The following is a 22,115-nucleotide window of genomic DNA, read 5'->3' on the forward strand; positions in this document are numbered from 1 at the left end:
GAGAGTCTGCACCATCTCAGTCTGAAGGGGGGGAATTCGGCAAACACTCCCTGGGTTTTTTAAAGCAATCCCCTCTGTTACTACCTCACCTGCCCCTGTGAGTGTGAGTGAGAGAGAGATCGCGTGAGCAGGCGAGAGCGCTCCGCCTTGCTGCACATGCTCTGGCTACAGAGGTTTTCCGACCCCCCCCTTCCCCTCTTCAGCATTTTTGCTGGCTCAGGGGCTCCAGGAGTGTTACTGTTCCTTCGCAAGGGAAACCTCTTTCAGGGCTCCAGGGCTTTTCTCTGCCTGTGCCAGTCAGAGCTTTTTTGCAGTGTTTTGGGCTGCCTTGAAAAGGAGCAAGACACCATCAAATGAGGCAAAGGTGTGTTTGACTTTCAATTCCCCCCACCCTATGGAGACAAATCCACAGATAAATAGGTTGCACCTGTATTTGGTCCTGGCTGGTTATCATGCCCATGGTTGCACTACCACTGTATAAAGTTAAAATGAGGGAGCCTGTGTTTACTACGCTAAGCAATTTGGAGGAAGGGGATGTAGGCTGCAATCCTAACCACACGGTCCTGAGAGTAAGCCCCATTGAACAAAATAGGACTTACTTCTGAGCAGACCTGGTTAGGATTGTGCCTGTAGAAAGCTAGAAAAAGCATGGTAGAAAAATTCATTATTTAGGATTATTTACATAGTTGATATGGATAAAGAAGTCCTGGTTCAGATTTCACCTCTGCCATGAACTGACTTCATGGCCTTACACATTCTGCCACCTTTACCCAAATGCAGTAACTTTGTAACACATTGCAAATTCAGTTCTTGCCAGTTCAATCTATAAATTGACTACCCATTTTCTTACTTAGCTTGGAAAGGTTTTCATTCTCTGGAAATTTACAAATGCCTTTTGCCCAGGGCTGGCCCTAGACCTCCTGGCACCTAAAGCAGCATGCCAAATGCTACCCTTTCTTACCCAAGAATATGCTAGTGCCTTTGCTCCTCCCATTCTCCAGTATTCTAGCTCAGCACACCCTGGGAGTGTGCCCCATTTCTTCTTCCCCTCTGTCCCCCTCTTCCTTTTCCAATGCAGGGAGTGTAAGCAGTGGAGGCAAGAAGGTAGGCACAGATGGGCACCCTCCCATCTCCTGCCTGAAGCGAACACTCCAGCTGGCCTCATGGATGGGCTGGCCCTGCTTTAGTCTGAGTGTTTGTTACATAGTTGTGTGTTAGTTTGTGTAGGGACAGAATGGATAGAAAATTCCTGCAGGACAGTTTGCCTGATCTCATCTGATCTCAGAAGCTAAGCAGGGTCAGGCCTGGTTAGTACTTGGATGGGAGACCGCCAAGGAATACCGGGTGCTGTAGGCTTCTACCATAGTCTTTCGAGACTGAAGGGGAGGTTGCCAACCAGTTGTGACTGGGTGAGGCTGCGGTGCTGGGTGTATCTGCTTTCCTTCCCCCGCAACATGTGTGTTTCTCAATTTAAAAAACGACAATGGCTATTTTTGATAGGTGGTATTGGGTTCTATCTTGCAGATGACCTGCTATGACAAGAAGCTGAGGCAGACGGGACCTGAACAGCTGGATGGCCAAACTGTCATCGTAGCACCACCACTGCTCTCCAGGGTGAATGGCTGGTCTCCACCACTTCACTCATTCCAGTTAATCTCACTTGTGCTTTATTCGTACTTGGCCATTGTGGGCTTTGGTATCTACATTCCTCTTCTCCCACATGAGTGGAAGTATGTTGCCTATGCTGTATCCTTTTTTCTCTCAATTTAAAACATTGGGATAAATCTCAGATTGCATATGAACTGTTCATGCTGTAAGAAATAGTTAAGAGGAATGGGCCAAAGGAGTGCATATTCTCTGTTTAGTCCTAAAATAGATTCTGTGTTCTAAGTTGTGGGGGTTTTTGAGGGCTTTTTTGTGTATGAAATGTATATTTTTTTAAAAAGACTTGTTGATAACTACTAGCCTGGTTCTTAGACTCCATAGGACCAAGCAGGAAACTTTTTCAGATTAGGCCTAGCTAACTGAGGAGTTAAAGCTGTGTCTCTGGACTATACTACTTCACGCAGATAGAGGTTTGCATGACTGAATTCTTCTCTGTTTAAAACACACCCTGTAGATAGAAAACTAGCTTGTTTAGGACAAGGAATCTAGCAGTCCATGACACACTAGTTTTCTGTGTGAATTTTTGTGTATGGAGAAGCATCTTGTAATGTAAACCTCATTCTGTAGTGGTATACTCCAGACAAAGGTTCTCAATCTTATTGAGAACTAGGCTTTTGAAACAATAACGGAGAGGCATTTTTACTAACAAAATAGCTAAACCTAGTTAAAAATAGCTTAAATAGTTAGTAATTTTTACTAACAAAATAGCTATAGTTATTTTAGGTACCAAAATAAGTTTACTGTCTGGTTACACTTTTAAAACTTTCTTCTATAACTCAAGAATATAGTTTAAAATGCTGACCATTTGTACTGTGCCTGGTGGCAGTAAGTGATTTCGATTGGTCTATTCATTATTTTTATCCAGTCACTTCCTTCAAAAATTAAGTAAATCATAAATCTATTGCATATTCAAAGTTTTTCTTCCTTCCTCTGAACAGGATGAGGAGCCAGGGTCAAGGAGGACACCAATGTTATGAAAAGGAAACCATGACAAGTTTTATAACTGATTCACTATTTATGTGCCAAACACAAGATTGTTGCTAGGAAGTATTAATGGTGTCCTGCATTATTCTTACACATGATGATAATTGCAGCTTAAAGTGAAATGATTTGTGAAGTTAGGTCATATGTTAGAGTAAGGGTGCCAGCTGCATTATCTTTGAGCTCAGTTTAAGCATTGACTAGAAAAAGCAATGATGTTTGTAATAAGCCAATGAGATTTGAATTGAAAATGATAACCATTTATAGTATAAAACCTTCTGGGCTTCATATGTTTTGAACACATTTGCAAACTTCAGCATGAAAGCCAGCTAGCTGGTTTAGTAGGCAGACTACTGGATTTGAGACCCTTGGCAGAAAATGAATTCATTGTAATGCTTGCTTTGTGGATGATCTGCATCTGGAGGTTGACCAGAGGAATGCCTCCTTGTTGATTGTGTGAGACCTATTGGCAGCATTTGACATAGTAGATCATCTCTTGATGTCCTCAAGCTGGCTGGTTTGTCCAGGTTAGCACTTCAGTGGTTTCATTTCTTTCTATATAACCATGCAGAATATAGTCTACAACTACAGCATAGCTGATGTCAACATGGCCTGCAGCTATCTGCTGTGTCTCAGGGATCTATGCTATAGGTCAGGGGTCTTTACAGCTAAAGGGCCACATCAAATATCTGGCATGGTGTTGAGGGCCAGAAAAAATTTTTTTTCAATATAAAATTTAAATAAATACATTAGAGATGAAACAGATGGAGAATAAATGAATGGGCTCTAATTTCCAGGATTTTGTCCAAAAGAAATAAAGCGCACACATAAATGGACTTTCATTCCCCCATCTCCCAAGCAGCTTAGTTAAATATACAGGTGTAAGTATCTCAGAACCATCATAGGAAACACCCACAGCATATTCTGAGGGCCTTCTAAGGCTTCCAGAGGCACAAAAAATTACTTACAATTTTTCAGGAAAACCAGGAAGTGATGCTTTTAGGTCCTCAGAACACCCTCTGGACATGACCAGAGCACAGCTCTGGTCATGTTTGGTCAAGTGAGCCAGAGGCTTGCAGGGGAGCAGAAGCTAATCACGGGCCGGATAAAGGCTTGCATTTGGCCTGTGGGCCTGAGTTTGGAGACCCCTGCTATAGATATTTGTCTGTTTGCATCTGTTCGGAGAGATGCATCTCATCACCTAGAGATGATCTCAGAAAATAAATGTTTTTTGTTGAGAGGGGCTCAGGGTGAATGGGGGAGGGCTTTCTTGAGTGAATGAAAAGTGCACACTGGTTCTCTGCCCGCCAAGCCTCCTACTACTGCTTATCATGTTGCATTGCTGTTCTCACTGTCAGGCAGCAGAAGTCTGGGGGTCTTGCTTGTATCACCAGACACCACCTCAAGTACCACTGGTGGTGCAAGCACCAGTGGTTGGGAAGCACTGTGATAGAGCATAAGGTGAAGTGATTATTTCACCCTGAACTTCTGGATGTCAGTTCCAGAAGGTAAGCACTGCACTGGGTGCCGCACACCCTCAAGACGCCTCTGGGTTAAGGGCAAGGTTTGAAGGCACATGATGTAGCAATCTTGCTGAAGTTAAGCAGATCTGGGTCTAGACAATACCTGGATGGGAGTCTGCTTAGAACCTCATGTATGTCACCCTGAGCTTCAACATGGGAAAAGGTAGAATATAAGTATAATAAAATACTGATGACTCCTAGCTTGATATTTCAGTAGCAAACCTGCCAGGTACAGCTATCTTGGTCTTAAACCACGATCTGGGGGCTGTAGGTTTTGTGGGTCTGGGGCTCTATTGTCCAATACTTCAATTTTTCCATCCAAAAATAGATGTATCTACGTGGTTGGGAGGCTGAATGAGACATAAACTAGGAGGACCCTTTCCACATTTAAAAGTGCTATGAAATTGATAATGAACAAGTAATCTTCTGTGATCCAAAAGCTTCAAAGGGAGCATTTTAGAACTATTGCTTCTAGAAGGTGACAGAGCAAGTGGGATAGGTCTTCCATATTATGCCTATTACAGAATGATGCTTTCATTTGTCAAAATGGAAATTTGGGGACAGAGCAAACTTATTTTTACTAAACTATCAAAGCTAAAATACATACTGAAGTAGAATTTTCTGCTTTGAGATGGAACCAAAAGCCTGGGTGCATTCAGACTTAAAGCATTTGACCCTGCAATACAAATTTCTTTCATTTGTTGAAGTGGATGTAACAACAGTGACAGTTGATAATCCACCATATGTTCTGTTTCCAATGTGGCAGTTAACATTTTTTTAAAAAAAATAGGCATAATATTTTGGGAAAGGACAGTGGGAAAGGAGAATCACTTTCTTACAATAAATAAGAAATGGTACTTCCTTATACCAAAGTACAGTGATTTCTTAATTTTTTAAAGTCCAATCAGATTGATGGAAGCTGCAGTGGTGCAATGTTGAAACTATTTTTCTGTTCAAAGTATAAATAGCAATTGCTACGTGTAAGAGTTCTAGTAGAAACTAGTCTCATGCATCACTCCCAGCCCTGCAAACAAATTCTCAGAAGTTAGTAGCCTTGCTACTAGTCTAAGAGGAAGGAAGAACCCAACTGTTAGAAATGCCCAGGCAACCAAGCAAACTATATATGATCCAAGATCTTGTTTTCTCTTGTTCTTTAACTTGTCCTTAACCTTATTACAATGCAGGTGATTGGCATAGTTTTTGTGCATCACTTAATTACTCACCTTGTTGCCATCACTATCGATCCAGCAGATCAAAATATATTGGCTAAGAAAAATTACAACAAACCCATGCCATCTTTTGACCGAAGCAGGTGCAAGCATGTCATCCAGAACCAGCACTGCTATCTTTGTGAAGTTGATGTGTAAGTTCCTATCTTTACAGCACAGTGAATGAGAGGTAGTTTTATGTGCCAGATCAAAACCTCACCTTTATAAATATTGTTGCCTAATATTTGTGTAACACCAACAGAATGTTTAGATGTTGCCCATTTTGGCCTATTAGGTCATTATTTTAAGGTTGGATGGTGATCCATAATGATTTTTATTTGTCTTTTGGGATTATTGGCCTCAACCAATTTTTCTCAGCTTACTATTCCATAGTTTTTGTAGTTTTTTTTTTAATTGAGTGACTTTGTTTATAACAGTCTTGTCAACTTTTAAAAAGACTTAACCAAAGACAGGCTAGATATGTTTCAAGTGATTTTATCTAAATTTATTGTTTGGACAGGGAAGGAAAGAGGTTGACAGAGAGAATGAGGCTGGGTCTAAATCAGTAGCTTTCAGACTATGTTCTGGTGCTACTCTGGACTTTTTGTTTAAGTTAATAGGGGTTGTTCAGTAAAAAAGATAATTATTTCTTTGCTTGAGGCAACATATGTTTGGCCCTTAAGCCAAAGAACTGAATGGCTGCTGAAGGTTTAAGAGCAATACCGTATCAACAACAATAAAAATGACAGAGTAGCCATAGTAAAGGTCATCCCTTGTTATCGCTGGGGTTCCGTTCCAGAGCCCCTATTGGATTTAAAAAAAAACTGCTGATAAAAAAACAGTGGAAAAATAGATTTAAAGACCCACCTCCAGGTTTCTTGCTCCTCCTAATAAGGTTGTAGCTCAACCTAATCTGTAGGGGTTTGATTCTGGGACAACCTGCTGATACCATAAAATGTGCTAAATAAAAGCAGTTTAAAAAAAATTAAAAAGTGCATCCATTTACAATAGTGGTTTAAAAACAACTTTTCTTACTGTTGTAGAGAAGCAGTCAGCAATTAGAAATGCAAAGGACCCCCTGCCTTTGCCTGGCTCAGCTGAAGAATGGAATAATTACTTGTATGACTGTCTCTCTACAACAGTAAGAAAAGCAGTTGTTTTTTTAATTGTTATTTTTAAAGAGATGCATTTTCCCCGTCTCCAAGAATCAGCACATTCCTTCTCATTTGCAGTGGCCATTTGTGTTGAGTCAAATCTGTGTATAACAAGGTTAGGCCTTGATGTTGGTGTTAGGTTAAAACAACAATCTAAAAACTTGAAGATCTAAGAAACCTGAACAAAATAAAAGGCCTTCACCTGCATGGTGAGAAGTCTTAATCCTCCCCCTCCCATCTTTTGCCTATTTCTGAACCCTTCCACTTCCCCAGAGACTCCTGTGATTCCTCAGCCTCCTAAGATGCTCCTGAAACATACTGCTGCTGTAGCCATGGTCCTCAGACCCTTTTTAATTCAGCATCATTGTAGGGAAGCCATATTGCACAGTAGATGGGTCATTTTGCAAATTGTCTGCCTTTGCAGTCTGGCTAGTCACCTGCTGGGAACGGTATGCAACAGTTGATTGGGCATTTAAGCTTGTTTAACCAGGCAGTGTAGCACAAATGGCTCATCACTTTTACGTACATATTATAAAATGCATTGCACATTTAGATTTGCCATAAATATGAGACACTGTTTTTGTCTGTGTGCACCAGGTAATACTTTTGTTCCATTTGATGTATCTTTTTCCCTCCACCCAGAGGGCCAAAAACCAAGCACTGTAGTACCTGCAATAAGTGTGTTGAGGAATTCGACCATCATTGCAATTGGCTTAATAACTGTGTTGGAAACAGAAACTACTGGTAAGCTAATAATGTTTAGCTATAAAGCAGGCAAGGAAGACTTCCTCTGCTGAAGTTGCTTTGCCTTGCTTCTTGAAATCTCAGATAGCAGTTGTAGAGAGCTGGCAGGAGTGCTTCCACTTGCCACACTGGTGCCTCTGGGACATCTTACTCTGTAGCGCAGAAAGGAATATTTATTGTATGTTAAATGATGCCAACAGATTCTTAATCAATTGGGTGGAGACATGTTTTCAAATGAAGTTACATTCCTGGTTTGTAATGAAAAATCAATCACTTTTCCCCAGTGTCTGTTTTAGTGGTGTAGCACTTCCATTATTATAAATGAGCTGGGTGAGGGAAAAGGTATCATCCATTGATTACTCAGTCCTTGCTTGGAGCTCTGAGAGCTATGCCACCACTAGTTTGTGCGATAGCACAATGAGAAGTTATCTTTCATTTTTAATTTAATACAGATGTTAATTGGCAGTATTCATAATGTATGCAGGTACCTACAACAAAGAGTATAAACCAGGAAAGAAGCCCAATTTCTAATCCAGTGCCTCTATCCTCTACCCTCTTGACCAGTTAACCAACATTGCCCAAATTAATGAGCACCACTAACTGAAAGCGATAGTGTGTGGCATCAAGCCATTAATATACAAATGTTTTCAAGAAAGAACACCCTGCCCACCCTTTTCCCCTTAATTCAGCTGTTTCTAGGCTATGTGGACCTTCAGCATTTTTTCCAATAACCACAATCTATTTCTCGCTCATCAGAATACAGATCCTTTTCCCGCTAGTATACAGAGTGACATCTGTTTACTGCTGGTGGCTCAGAAAGAGGACAACAGGCATAATTTTGATGCATTCTTCAACCATCTGGAAATTTGAAAGATGACAGAGGCATGTTCTTTCCAGTGGCATAGCTGGAGGGGGTGTAAAGCACTAAGGGTTGCAAGGAGCCTCACTGCAGCGTGGAGGCAGCCCTTGCTCTCCCCTTTGGAGCCATTCTGGATGGGAGGATCAAAATGGAGGCAAACTCCCAGAAGGCTTCCCTGGAATTCTCCCAGAAGGTGTTTCACCTCCATTTTGCTCTCACTGCCCAGAATGACTCTGAAGGGGAGGGGGAGGGGGCCACCTCCACACTGTGGTGGTGTTTCTTGCAAAACTCTAGCTACACCACTGGTTCTTTCCACTGTGTCTTCGGCAAACCCTACTGCGGCAAAGTAAAACCAATCTTATGACACAGTTAAGAAGTCTATCCACAGACCAACAGTAGAACAGTCTGAGAAGCATAGTTATAAATATCCAAGTCTGACTCAAGATAAAATCAGTGGATATTGTTGTCCCAGGGAGGAGCACAAAATGGCCCAGATTTACAAAAGACGATTGGCTCTACTTGTTAAAAGCGACTGCCCTATGGCTTTTTCACATAGATACAACTTCCACAGAGTTCTGGATTGGAGAGGATTTTGGCATATACATGCTTAAAAGTGTGGAAGTCTGTGGTACAAACTTCTCAGACTTCTGTGTTTTGTCATGTCCTCTTACTAAGATTCTGACCTAGAACACATTCCCCCCACAGCTGCCCATTGTAGGAGATATGGCGGTGGTGGGCAAGTTGCCTTTTAGGGAAGCTTTTTCCTCATTGGGAACGCCTGATAGATTTTCGAAGAATTGCAGGGTTCTCCCTAGACACAATCTGAAACTGACTGCCATAGAAAGATGAGGGTACATGTATATGCATGCAATAAAGTGTGAAAATCTCTCTTGCTGTAAAGACATGCTTGAAAGATGCAGTGTAGAGCAGCTTCCAAATACATGGAATGGTTATTACAAAACAGTGGGTTTGGATCCAAAAAGTTGCTTAAGCATGCCCATTGGAGTCTCTGATTTCTTCCTGTTAAGTGACAGATCCTCATGCCATATTGCAAACTGCTTTTCACATTTTCTTTGGATTTGAAAAGCTGACTGTGATATGGCAATTTGCCACTCAACAGGAAGAAGTCACAGATTCCTTTGAGCATGCACAAGCAGCTCTTTGGATCCAAGCTATAGAAGGTCATGACTAAGCAGCAAAATAAATAAGTTATCATGACTAGTAATAACTAACATCTTTCAGATCCAACCCAATGCATATGTTTTGGCACTGAGACTTCTTACATGTAGGAAAAATGATACAGGTATCCTCCGCTTTCCACGGTTCATTTTCTGACTGTTCGCTTTTTCAACACATTTCATTTGTACCTGGAACTCGTTCAATCAACACATGCTGCACTCTTTCAACCTCTCTGCTGTTTTAAAAGTTAAAATTGCCCTCCCCCATGTTGATTTGTTTATGACATGGTAATTAAAACTGTTTTGGTGTGTGTGTTAGAGAGAGCACATGCCAGCTATACCTCCGGGTTTACCTTCGCATTCCCGAAGGCATTAACGAGAGTCCATTTGCAGAAATCTTTGTGTGACAACAGGAATTTGCAGGATTAAAAAGGCATTTGCAGTTTGCTAACTAAAAAAGCTTTGGAAGCAACATTTGTAAACGAAAAAGTGTTTTGCTTTTCAACCACTTCCCCTTTTCAACACTGCTCCAGTCCCTAATCTGTCAAATGAGCAGTGTCCGCCTGTATTGTGTTTTGCTTGCAAAGGGAAGACTGCCAGGTGAAGAGAGGGGAAAATATGATTCAAATGTATTAAAACAAGCTCTGGACAGCAGTACTGTGCTTGAGAAGGTACTAGGCCGGTGGTTTTCTAACTTTTAGTACCAGGACCCACTTTTTAGAATGAGAATCTGTTGGGTCCCACTGGAAGTGATGTCATGACTGGAAGTGACATCAATAAGCAAGAAAATTTTTAACAATCCTAGGCTGCAATCCTACTCACACTTACCCAGGAGTAAGTCCCGCTTACTATCATTGTTAAAAGCATACACATAGCAACCTGTTAAAAGTACAGATCTGTAACATATCCCCAAATGCAGTTATATACCATGGTACCATCAAATCTAATATATTAAAAATAAAATATTGAAATGAATGGAGACCTACCTGAAATTGGCTCATGACCCACCTAGTGGATCCCAACCCACAGTTTGAGAAACACTGTACTAGGCTATTAAACTTTAAACAGGTTACTGATAAGCAGGCCATATTCTGTGACTGGCATTTTGTGAAGTGAGCAAAACTCTTTATCTGTATTGGGGATATAGTTCAGTTCAGTAGACCTTTATTGGCATAAAATACAGAGAAAGAACAAAACAAAACAAAAATATACAAAGACACCACAACATAGACATCAGTCTTTTCCTCACATACTGCCCAGAGTTCCAGAGCTCTGCCTGGCAATTACCCCAGATAAAAAGGCAGCGACCCTATCAAGGGTCTCAGAGTCAGATGTGGAAAGGAGAGACTGAAGCATGATTGTATTGGGGATATAATTAACTATAACTTGTAATTGTATGACACATTCACATATAAAAGCTTCATATCCTCCCTGTGTTGTAACCTTTTATATTAAATTAATGGCAGGTTGTAGAGTCTTTCTGTGCAATTGTGTTAGTCCCTTATGACTGAGTAAAGTCTTTCTGTTCATGTGTGCATGCATATAGGTTTTTCTTCAATGCGGTTGCTTCTGCTGTTGTTGGGATCTTCCTTCTGATGTTGGTGATCTTGTATGTCTTCATCCAGTATTTTGTGAATCCAGCACAACTCCGCACATCTCCTCAGTTTGAAAGTATTGTTCCACTGATTTAAAATAACTCTTTACACCAGTGTGATCTAAAACATTTTCAGGGTAGTGCTCTTGAGGTACTTGCTGAAGTTGAGACCAGTGATTTCTTAGATGCTAATCTTTGACAAAGCAAAGAAGCTCCAAACTGCCTTAGGCTGGCCATAATTTTTAAAATACAGCCCAATCCTGTGTTGCCCGTGCTGGCGCTGTGCTTGCAGCACCAATGCTGGGTATCACAAAAGTGCCATAAGGCACTGTCCTGCCAGCAGGAGACACCCAGCACCAGCAGAGAGGCCAGCGCCAGTCAGCACTGGGCCTCAGCACTGGCAGATGTGCAGAAGGACTGCTGAGTGGTAAGTATTCCCTCCAGACAGTGGGACAACTTCCCGGGGCAGGGGAAAGGCAGGTGGGGCAGACTGGGTGGAGGACAAGTGGGATGGAGAGCAGATCAGGCTCACAAGGGGGTGGGGACGGTGGCAGAAACTGCTGCCTGATCCTATCCCCCCTCCCAAGCAGTGGAGACTGACAAGGTTCTCTTTGGTTCTGCGCCAGCTCAACTGCAAGCACAGCTCTGAGGAGACCTACTGGGGCATGCCGGGACTCTACATCAGTTCCCAAGGAGACCTCTGGCAGCTTCCCTGGCCCCACAGGATGCAGTGGCAGCCATTTCAGCGCTACACTGTACAGCTGGGTGCTGGGGAAGCTTAGGATTGGGCTGTTAAAAGTCCTGGGAAGAGGGGTCTGCTTATATGAACAGAGGACTGATAGCTGTTGAATTATTTTAGCATGACTGTGAGGGGATCTTTTGAACATGCATAGGTCTCATTTCTCCCCTAATGAGAAATTCTTATCCTGAAACATTTTAGCTCTTAAACATGGCTTGCCACTCGAGAACAATGTTTTCCATTCATATATTTTTGTTCAGTGGTGTCTGGGTATAGGGTAAGGGTAACTTTAATCCTTTCATACTATTGGGGGAGGGAAAGAGTGGAAATTGCCCATAATAGATTTTAAATAAATCTTTTAGGTAATTGACATCAGAGTAAAATGGTTGCTCATTCTGTTTTCCTCTGATAGGTGTCAGTGGAAATGGAACTTGGCTGGCATTTCTTCCTCTAGCTCCAATAGAGACTACAGCAGCAGGAATCCTGGTTGTAGCAGTATTAACTATGTTTTTTGGATGTGCTTCTTTCCTGCTACTTGGACATCTGTTGTTGTTTCATCTTTATCTCAGTGAGTAAAACATACACTGAAAGCGTCTGGCTTCATTCAAAAAACATTAGTGGGTTTCTTCTTTCAGTATGGAAATGGCAGAAGTATGATGCTTTCTTAATGGTGACCTGGAGTATACACCATTCTTTCCTCTATGTGAACAGTTGCTGTAAATCCTATGGCTGGGAAATAGAAGGTAAACTGCTGCATTTATGAAGAGTGGTGGTGTGTGATTTCTGTGGGCATAAACCGATTCCAGCTAGAAATAAATTCCGTTGTTGATTAAATGTGATCTCAGATGGTTCTCTTAAATGATGATGTGATGTGGCTGCCAACTGCAGGAATGCTTCAGGTTATTGCACAGATGGGGCTGCCTCACCTGCAGTTTGGCCTTCCTTCTTCCCCAACCTGATCTGGGGGAACGGCAGGCCCCAATCACCTGGCAACAGTAGCAGATACAGCTAATAACTGCAGATGTTGTGAGCAGTAAGGGTAAGCAGCTCTTCTCCCAGGTCACTGGGCCTCTCCACAGAAAGTAGTGAAAGCAAAACCTGTCCTGCATTCCCGATGCTGAGTGATCTGGATTCTGCTGACAGGTATCTGCCAAGGGGATCCTCCCTTCCACACCTGCCACCATGATGTCTGCCAGGATGGTGTAATGGTTCAGGAGTTGGACTTAAAATCCAGGTTCAAATCCCCGCTCAGCCACGAAGCTTTGTGGGTGATCTTGGACCAGTCACTCTCTCTCAACCTCACCTACCTCACAGAGTTGTTGTGATGTCAAAAGGAGAGGAGGAACTATGCATGCCACTTTAAGCTCCTTGGAGCAAGGGTGGTATCAAAAATATGAAAAAGAAATATTGCCAGTCAGAATGCAAATGCCACATGGTAGAAATCTATATCCTTGGTACCATCTGAATTATGTGTCTGTTTACCAAACTTTGTTTTGCCTACCTAAGCTACAGAACGTTGGGAAATTCTTAAAACTTAAAAGTCCAAATAATTTGTTTATAAGCAGTGCGTAAGAAGATGAGCACATATGAATACATGACTCGACATCGACCCAAACTGGGTTCTGCATCTCAGGAAATTAGTTTGGAGACCACATCAGACGCATCTTGCAGAATGGAACCTTTACAGGTAAGATCTTGCTGTCACCTGTTCTTCTTAGTTTGTAGCTTTGGACAAGGGCACATCCATCTTAAAGATCAAATTGCTTAGTAGATTGTTAATGGTAGTGTGTTGGGCACTGGCGTTCCTGGGGGTTCTGCCGCCCCAGGGCCATCCCTTTAAATGCCGACCCCTGCCTTGCCAAGAAGTAATTGCAATTTCAGCATGCTCTGAGCAGTTGCATAGTGGCTGCCAGGGGGGCAGTGGATTACAGTGGTGCCTCCAGGAATCTTTAAGAGTAAGGCAAGGAGTGGGAACTGACATGAGCTGTGCAGGTTGTCTGTATGCAATTCCTGCCATTTCTTCTGACTGTGTGGCCACACACGGCATCTGTGATCCAGGAGGAACTGGAGAAAACTGGCTTACCTCTGGTTGGGGAGTCCGTTCCTGGTCAGGCTATACAAAAACCTCTACCATCCTGAAAATAAGGTAGATCAGTGGTTCCTAAACTATGGGTCAGAACCCACTGGTGGGCTGCGACTCAATTTTTGGTGGGTTATGAATGGCTGGGCAGAGCCTCCAATGTAAACACAAGTAATGGCAAGATCAGATAACTAATAGTCCGGAGGCTATTAAAAAATCAGATAGCTGCTAATTACCCTGTAAACAACTCAGCTCCTGGAGTTTGCAAGTTAGCTGCTAATTGCCCTGCAAGGCTCCTGGGGTTTACAGCTCCTGCAGTTTGCAAGCATATGTAAATATAGGGGGATGAATATGTCTTAGTTCAGGGGTGGCAGGGATGTCAAACTTGTTTCATACAGCGGGCCAAATGGCATTTATGATGCCTGCTGAGGGCCAGAAGTGATGTCATTAGGCAGGAAGTGATATCATTGAACAGGTCATAACCAGAAATAAGCTTTTTCTCACTTTTTCTAACTTTTTCTCACGAATACATTAGCTGCAAATGGTAGAAGAGAAAATAGGCAAATTTGATTATATTTCAAGATACGGGACAGCCCAATTATCATGTGGGCTGCCCTTTCAGTTGTAACACCTCAGCACTACTCAACAGCTGAGAGCCCAAGGGCTGGATAAAAAGCTTCTGCGGGCCACATCCAGGCCCCTGGGCCTTATGTCTGACACCCCTGCCTTAACTGATTCCCCCTAACAAAGAGTTCCAAAAACCCCAGATGATTTTATTTTTTATTTTTCTAGGGAGACATGTGGGAAAGGAAGGAGAGCATTCATTAAAGTTCAGTAGGGATGCTACATTATGAAAAATGAATTGAGGTTTTTGTAAATAAATGAATAAAAAAGTTATTACTTGTAAGTAAATAAAACTATTATTTCTTTCTAGATCTCCTTTTTAAAAAGTCTGTTAAACCTGTTGGGTTTAGGTGGGTCCTCATAAAAGTGTCATTTTAAAAAATGGGTCCCAAAGCTAAAAAGTTTGGGAACCACTGAAGTAGATGGAGTTTAGCTAACCTTTATACCAGGGGTGTCCAAACTTTTTGGCAGGAGGGCCACATCATCTCTCTGACACTGTGTCAGGGACCAAGAAAAAAAAGAATTAATTTACATTTCAGATTTGCATAAATTAATATATTAGAGATGGAACTTATATGAATGAATGAATGAAGGTCTTGCAAATAGTTGAAGGTCTATAAAAGGCCTTGCACAAAACAAGGCCAGCCTTTCCTTTGCTGCTGCTGATGCATCACAGATGTGAAACAGCAAGCAGTGGAAGGAGCCCTAATCCCACAGCTCATGTGAGAGGTCAAACATGAGTTGGCCATCACAGTCAGAGCAGTTGCATCAGGCCAGCATGGGCTCTAGCAAGTCACCAGAGGCTCATTGGAGATTGGGGGCTCCCTGAGGGCCGGATTGGGAGTCCTTGAGGGCCGCAAGTGGCCCCAGGGCTGGGGTTTGGGTACCCCTGCTTTATACCATTATTATTAGTAAGCCTGTGATAAAGAAATATCAAGGAATTCTTGATATTATAGCTTGCGAATCATAGCTTGCGATTCTTAAATGGTGCTATACAATGGGGAGGGGGTGGGGAGTGATGACTGGAAGCCTGAAACAGTGCAAGTCAACTGAGATAGGGACTGTACCTAGTTGAGCTGCATCAGGATTTGTTTCTTTTCAGTTTGCTCTGTAATCTCCTTGCCAACCTTGGCTTCCCTCCCCCACCATGGTTCATTTTGCCTTGCCCTTATCACTGGCAATGATCTTCCCTGCAAACCCTTTTAATAAGCATCTTATATTTTTATTGATGTGTCCTGTTTGATCCAAGTTCATTCCAAAGGAAGTGAGATTGCCACATCTCTCCTACAATAAAGTTTCTCTTTTGTTCACTGTTGGGTTCTTAAAGGAAAACTCTAGGATCTGGGGGCTCTCTCTTTGCCTGTGAGTGGAACTTTTTCAAGGCAGACTCTCTGTCTGGGTTCCCTACCTTTTGGATGATGCCAGTAACTCTATTACCAACTTCCCCACTTTGCCTAGTAAAGGAAGTGGAAGGCAGGGAGCTGCCTGTTGCATGCTAATCACTAGGCACCACACTTCAGTTAGCTGCCTGGCTTCCCTTACTCTACTACCGTATTATCCTCATTAAAATCTATGCCCTACAAGGCAAAACATACAGGTATCATATGGGCAACTGTAATTCATTAATACAAGTTGATAATTTAAACCATATAGAACTAGTTTCTGCCAAGTAGGTGGAGCAACTCTTTCATGGGTTTATGTTTCCATTCTTAGGATTTATCTCATGTAAGAAAACCAAAAGAATTTGAAGTTGCACCCACCTCTATATCAGGGTAAGTTATCAAAAATACGGCAAACACTTTTTGATTATGCCTTACCTAGTGTTTAAAGAGCAAGTGGAAATTACTGCAGCAAATGGAAAACTGTCCGGGTGGTGGTGGTTTATTCTAATCGTAACAACACAAATAACCGTTAAGACAAACATAGTAATAGAATTTCATACAACATCCTTCTGACAGTGGATGATATCTTTCTTAACAAAATCTTGTCTAGCTTTAACCACCCAACAAAGGAGTTGTATTATGTGACTGACAGATTTTTGATCATTACATAAAAAACCCAACTTCAGCCAGATTGCCAAAGACACAATTTGATTAAGAATTATGAAGAGTTGTTTTTGGTGTAAGTAGAAGAGAATGCATGAAATGAGGTAGCCAGGGCAAATCCTGCAGTCCTACTATGAATCAGCTAATCAGGGAATCAGGGAATCAGCTAATCCTGTGGTCCTACTGTGGTCCTACTATGCCATTAACTAGTCTGTAGTCAATATTCTGTGTGCTCCAAATAGCAAGGTTGAAAATAAAATGACAGGACTTTCTACAGGGGAGTATAACAACTGACAGCTGCCTTGATCTTTCTGTGTGGGATGTACCGTACATGTTTTAAAATATATAACACTATTAGACACCAGGGATGTGCTGCAGCCACAGGGTGAGTCCCAAGGTCCTGCCCCCTTTGACTCAACTCATGCTTGAGCCTTAATGGGTGGTCATGGGGACTTGTCCAGAGCCTTTATGGGACTATGTTTGACTTGAGTTTGAGTCTTTTCGAAAAATGAGTCAGGCGTGGCTGCTCGTGCTATTTTGAATGCAGCTTCATGAAATTCATTCCCCAAACCAGGGAATCAAATGCACTAGCGGGAGTAAATTACTGGCCAATTCACTGAGGGAAGGATTTGAACCTGGGAAGCTAAACTGTCCTGATTCAAATCCAGCATTCTAACCACTACACCAGTGGTTCTTTTAGCACCGGGACCCACTTTTTAGAATGAGAATCTGTCAGGACCCACCAGAAGTGATGCTATGACCAGAAGTGACATCATCAAGCAGGGAAATTTTTAACAATCCTAGGCTGTAATCCTACCCACACTTACCCAGGAGTAAGTCCCATTGACTATCATTGTTAAAAGCATATGCATAGTAGCCTGTTCAAAGTACAGGTCTATAACATTTCCCCAAATGCAGTCACGCCCATGGCAGCATCAAGTCTAATATATTAAAAATAAAATATTGAAATGAATGGGGACCCATTTCATATTGGAATGAAATTGGCTTATGACCCACCTAGTGGGTCCCGACCCACAGTTTGAGAAACAGTGCACTACACCATAATGGTTTTCCAACTCCTGAGGCAAGGAACCAATTCATAAAGCAGGAAATCAGTTTAAAAGTAAGGAGATTGCTTTGCTAAATAGGAAGAACAAACCATCACAGGTGGGGCTTCAGTATCTGCGGGGTGTCTGTTCTTGGACTCCCTGCTGATACTCAAATCTGCAATCTTCGCCCCATTAACACCTTTGAAAGGTACTGAAGCTCAGCTCTGGTCCCCTCCAGAGGGCTTTCTGAAGTGGGGAGAAGCAGCACATGTCTGCCCACTGCATCTCTGGGCTTCAGAATAGCCCAGAGAGGTGAAAAAATGAAGGAAACCGGAAGTGACTTTTTCACCATATTAGGCATTCTAGGGCCCAGGGAAGCCTTCCAGGGGCTTCTGCAGGCCTTAGAAAGCCTTAAAAGGAGAAAACCATCACTATTCTCAAGCCCGGAGAGGCAGAAGGCCCTCCAGCAGGGGCCAGAGCACAACTCCATCAGTTCCCTTTGATGCACTCGGTGGAGCCTAGTCTGGCTCAACGTGGGTCCAGGAGACCTGCACTGAGTCAGATCCGCGGGTGTATAATCTGCTGAAAAATAGGCTCCACCTGTGTATGGTGACATCAAGCCGTGTGTGTGTGTGTGTTGAACACTTCTGAACAAATGAACAACTTCTGTTGAAATATCTGCCTTAGATATGGTAGCTGTATCCCCACTCTTTGCTTAGGTAGACACTAGGGCTTTGTATGACGCAGTGAGCTAAGGCAGTCAGTAACTGCTCTGAGTTAGTGATGGGGCCATAGATTCTAATTCCCGCTGTTATCAACAAATTAAGTAAAATAACTAAAGAAGGGGGATTGCATCAGGCAGGGACCATGATGCAATGAAAAGTAAACTCTGCTTCTGGATTGCCCATAAGGTCTTTGGGGCACTGTGGAAGCAGCAGAAAAAAAGTAAACAAGCACACAGACACCAAGTGGAGTGCTTGCTTACTTATTCCCAAGAAAAACTCTGAGTTCCGAGTCACTTCCAGTTTCAAAACATGTGTGGCTTCAAAACTTGTGAGTCCACACAAGTCACCAAAAATGTGTGTTGGGTGACTCGAGTCTGGGTCAAGTCACCCATCCCTGTCAGACACCCCTCTTGAATCATTGCCTATACATCAATCTCACATGGTACACTGCAAGTGCCCTCACATTGGCATGTATGGAAGACATGCACCTCCATGACACTTCCTAAATCTTTCACACAGAGCTCACAACCCCACAGACAGAAAGACACCACAGTGCCCTTGATAGTCTGAACTATCATGGTGATGATGCACCCAGTATGAGCCGGCAACTGAGACAAGGTAGACATCTCTACAGATGGAAACTAAAGTCCTCTTATACCACGTATATAGCCTACAAACAACTATCCCTTTGGCAGAAAGATATACAGGTAGAGATAGGTAGGCAGCCCAGTACAACCCCTAGTCAGCTTCATATTCCAGTTGAGGGAAGACATCCCTTAAAAATGTCCTGAAAGGAAATGGCAAACCCAGTGCTCATTCAGCAAAGTTTGCTTTTGTGTGCTCCTGTAACATCAGGACATGGTATTAAACTTCCCACATTGTACACCCTGTCATTTCCTTGACAGAATATGCTACTTGGCAAGATGGGGGGGGGGGGAAACAAACAACACCCAGCAGAGCCACCTCCACTGGGAAAAGAGATGACCCAACAATGGAGGAGTCTTCTTACTTTTAAGAAACCTTAAAAGTGGAGCCTGGACACTCCCAGCTGGGCAAAAAGGTGCCTCCCCAAAAAACGTCTGCTTCCAGAGCAGGAATATTATGGGACATTTTCACAAAGCAAGTGAAAGTGGCTGTAGGTTAGAATCCTATCCTCTTTGACGCAATTCCTTCCCCTTGAATGTGGCAGAGGGGAAAATGGGAAGGCTTTGGTTCTGCTCTTGCACATAATGCCTAAAACATGGTACAACATTTCTTCTGCATGTAGTTCTTCTGACACTTGTCTGTCTTTATTTTTTTAATAAATTGTATCTTCAAAGAATAACTTGACTTTTCTTTGCTTCCCAGGAGACTTGCCAACTAACTACAGTTTACCAGCAATAGCATCAGGAATGGTCAACTTCCACAAAGATGGGGCTTGCCTGTGTTGGGTTTCCAGAACAATTTTATAGCTGTGGACACAAAATGGCCGTTTTGATGCACCTGACCAAGCACTGTCAGAACAAAGTTGGAGAGCTGGTTACTGCTCTTTAGAGATCTCCGGAGTGGGTCAAAATTGGATACTGAAATGACAAGAAAAGCTCTTCCTCTTTTTTCCTAAAATAAGCGTGTTCCTTCTGCACCTGAGAAACTGAAATTTTCTGTGAAAGGCTATGTGCAGTCAAAAGACAATGTGAAGTGAGCATATTGTTTAACTCTGAGATATTGCCCAAAGCTGAACTTTGACAAGTCTGCGTAGACAGCACTGATAAAATGGCATACTGCAGTTCTTCATTATATGAAAATTAAGGACTCTGATGTACATTTCACCAGTTGGCATTGCATGTCTGAAGACCAGCTGATATTGGCTAGAAAACTAATAACAATCTGCTTGGAGGACAGTGGGGGTGGGTGGGTGGGGAGAGTCTGTACATACAATACCAAAGACTTGAGAGTTGTTTTGAGGACAACACTGAAGCTTTCCCTGCAACAGATGTGTGTCTAGCTCCGTCTGCCTGTACTAGCAGTACTGCTTCTTCCTTAGATTGTAATTCATGTGTGAATAACCTTAGCATGGACAGGCATCCATGAGACAACAAAAGCCACCCTCAGATTCTTCCTTGTACAGTCCCAGTAACACCTATTGTTGTGCAAGGAAAAGGATCTCACCCATTTGCAAATCTGTCCGTGACAGGGAATCAAAAACATATAGCAGAAGTTCACAACAATATGGAAGAGAGATTGGAGAGAGAGAGAGAGAGAGACCCCTTTTAGATTTTCAGTGACAGTAGCCAACGAAATTGGCATTGTATTTGGAGGATCCAGGTAAGTTGGACTCTTTTTTTTTTTTTTTCCAAAATAGATTTGCATCCAGGGTCCCAACAATAGTCATGCCTATCAAAATGCCAGTAGGAAAGTATTTTCCGTAAGTTGGTTCCCATTCTGAAAACCAGTTTTTGAAAGGAAATTGATTGTGAGGCTGATTTTTTTTAATGCTCTTTCTTACAAATAATTTATAAAATTTTTGTGACTTCTTCAGGAATGTTTTAATTAGCTTCCCAAAACAAGCGTGGTGGTGTCTGTCCTGATTTCATATGTAATATCGGGCCTTGTACATTTGAAATTAACAGAGATGGGTACTTCTGATTTGCACTTAATGGTAGAGAAGTTTTCTTTATTCAGAGAAGTTTCTAGATTTTTTATGTCCTTGGTGAGAGGGAAATGATCCTTACGAAAATATACTTATTTTGTAATCTTTTCTTATAAATAATTAAAAATAAATGAATATTTTTACACTTTTGTCTTTCCAATATGGGAAGGAAAGTTAGTGTCTCAATAACTACATATAAATTAACTAATGCTGACATGGGGCAAATACTCACTAGACCCCTATTTGAGTTCCATGAAAGCAGGCTGAACCAGTGGCATACCTTGGGGGGCAATGGGGGTAGATGCCCCAGGTACCAGGCTTGGAGGATTTACTGAGTAAACCCAAATGAATTCAAGGACCTTTGGAGTAAACATGCACAATATTTCTCTGTCAGGAGTATTTCTGAGCTTTTAAGCAGGAAGTTAAATGAGATTTCATTTTTTTTAAAGTTTCAAATGTTTCCAGCCTCATCCCGTCAGAAACCCTGGAGAGTTCAGGGAAGTGTTTGTACCTTCCCTTTTTATTATTCCTTGAAAGCCTCAGAGGAATTGGCTTTGAAAGCCCTGTTCTTCCTAGTTCTTCAGTCTCCTCAAGTCTTCTGGGTTCTCAGCTGGGCCCACAAAAGAAAAAGCAGGAAGATGGCTTAGGGCACAATCCTAACCCCTTCTGTCAGTGCTTTCCAGCCCTGACATAAGGGCAGTGCAGCTCCGAGGCAAGGGAATAAACATCGTCTTATTTTGAGGAGGCCTCCGTGAATGACACCCAAATGCAGGATGCAGCACATGTCTCACTGGTACCACTATGCCAGTGCTGAAAAACACTGTCATAAGGGGTTAGGATTGCACCCTTAGAGACATTTATGCCCACTGAGAAGAGGACAGAGAAGACACCAGAAATGGCCTCAAACTGCATTGCTTCAAAGCCCAACCTAGCACCAATTTTTTTCCTCTTAGTTGGTTCTAATCTGATGGGGCAGAGTCCTTAACCCTGTTGTCAAAAGCAGGAAGGCTACGCAGAGTGTAACTATGCAGCTTGGTTATAACTTTGATAGCAGCAACCTAGCAACTAAAACTCACAAACAGCAGATGGAAAACATATCTCTTTCACTATTTTGCTGAATTATTTATTTGTTTTTAAGGCTGAGAATGCAACACATTTTTTCAATGTAAACAAGTCTTGCTCAAAGGCTCATAAAGCAAACATTTTCAGATATGAACGGGAAATTTGTACTTGGAGTTTTGCCCTGTGCAGATGCTGAGAGAAAACACAGAGCTTTATCTTCTCGGGATAAGGAATGATCTCAACGGTAGCTGGGTTC

General features: G+C 42.3%; 1 protein-coding gene across 1 annotated transcript; it reads left to right on the forward strand.

The window, feature by feature from the left end:
* The first annotated feature begins 452 nt into the window (after positions 1 to 452).
* Positions 453 to 16,125, forward strand: LOC136652268 (palmitoyltransferase ZDHHC11-like). Its single transcript, XM_066629198.1, has 8 exons — positions 453 to 569; positions 1,501 to 1,746; positions 5,354 to 5,532; positions 7,174 to 7,275; positions 10,859 to 10,983; positions 12,058 to 12,213; positions 13,211 to 13,332; positions 16,063 to 16,125. The coding sequence occupies exons 1-8, from the start codon at positions 453 to 455 to the stop codon at positions 16,123 to 16,125; spliced, it is 1,110 nt and encodes a 369-aa protein (XP_066485295.1).
* Positions 16,126 to 22,115: the final 5,990 nt, after the last annotated feature.

Source organism: Tiliqua scincoides, chromosome 5 (genome assembly GCF_035046505.1).
Source record: "Tiliqua scincoides isolate rTilSci1 chromosome 5, rTilSci1.hap2, whole genome shotgun sequence".
Classification (NCBI taxonomy): Eukaryota; Metazoa; Chordata; class Lepidosauria; order Squamata; family Scincidae; genus Tiliqua; species Tiliqua scincoides.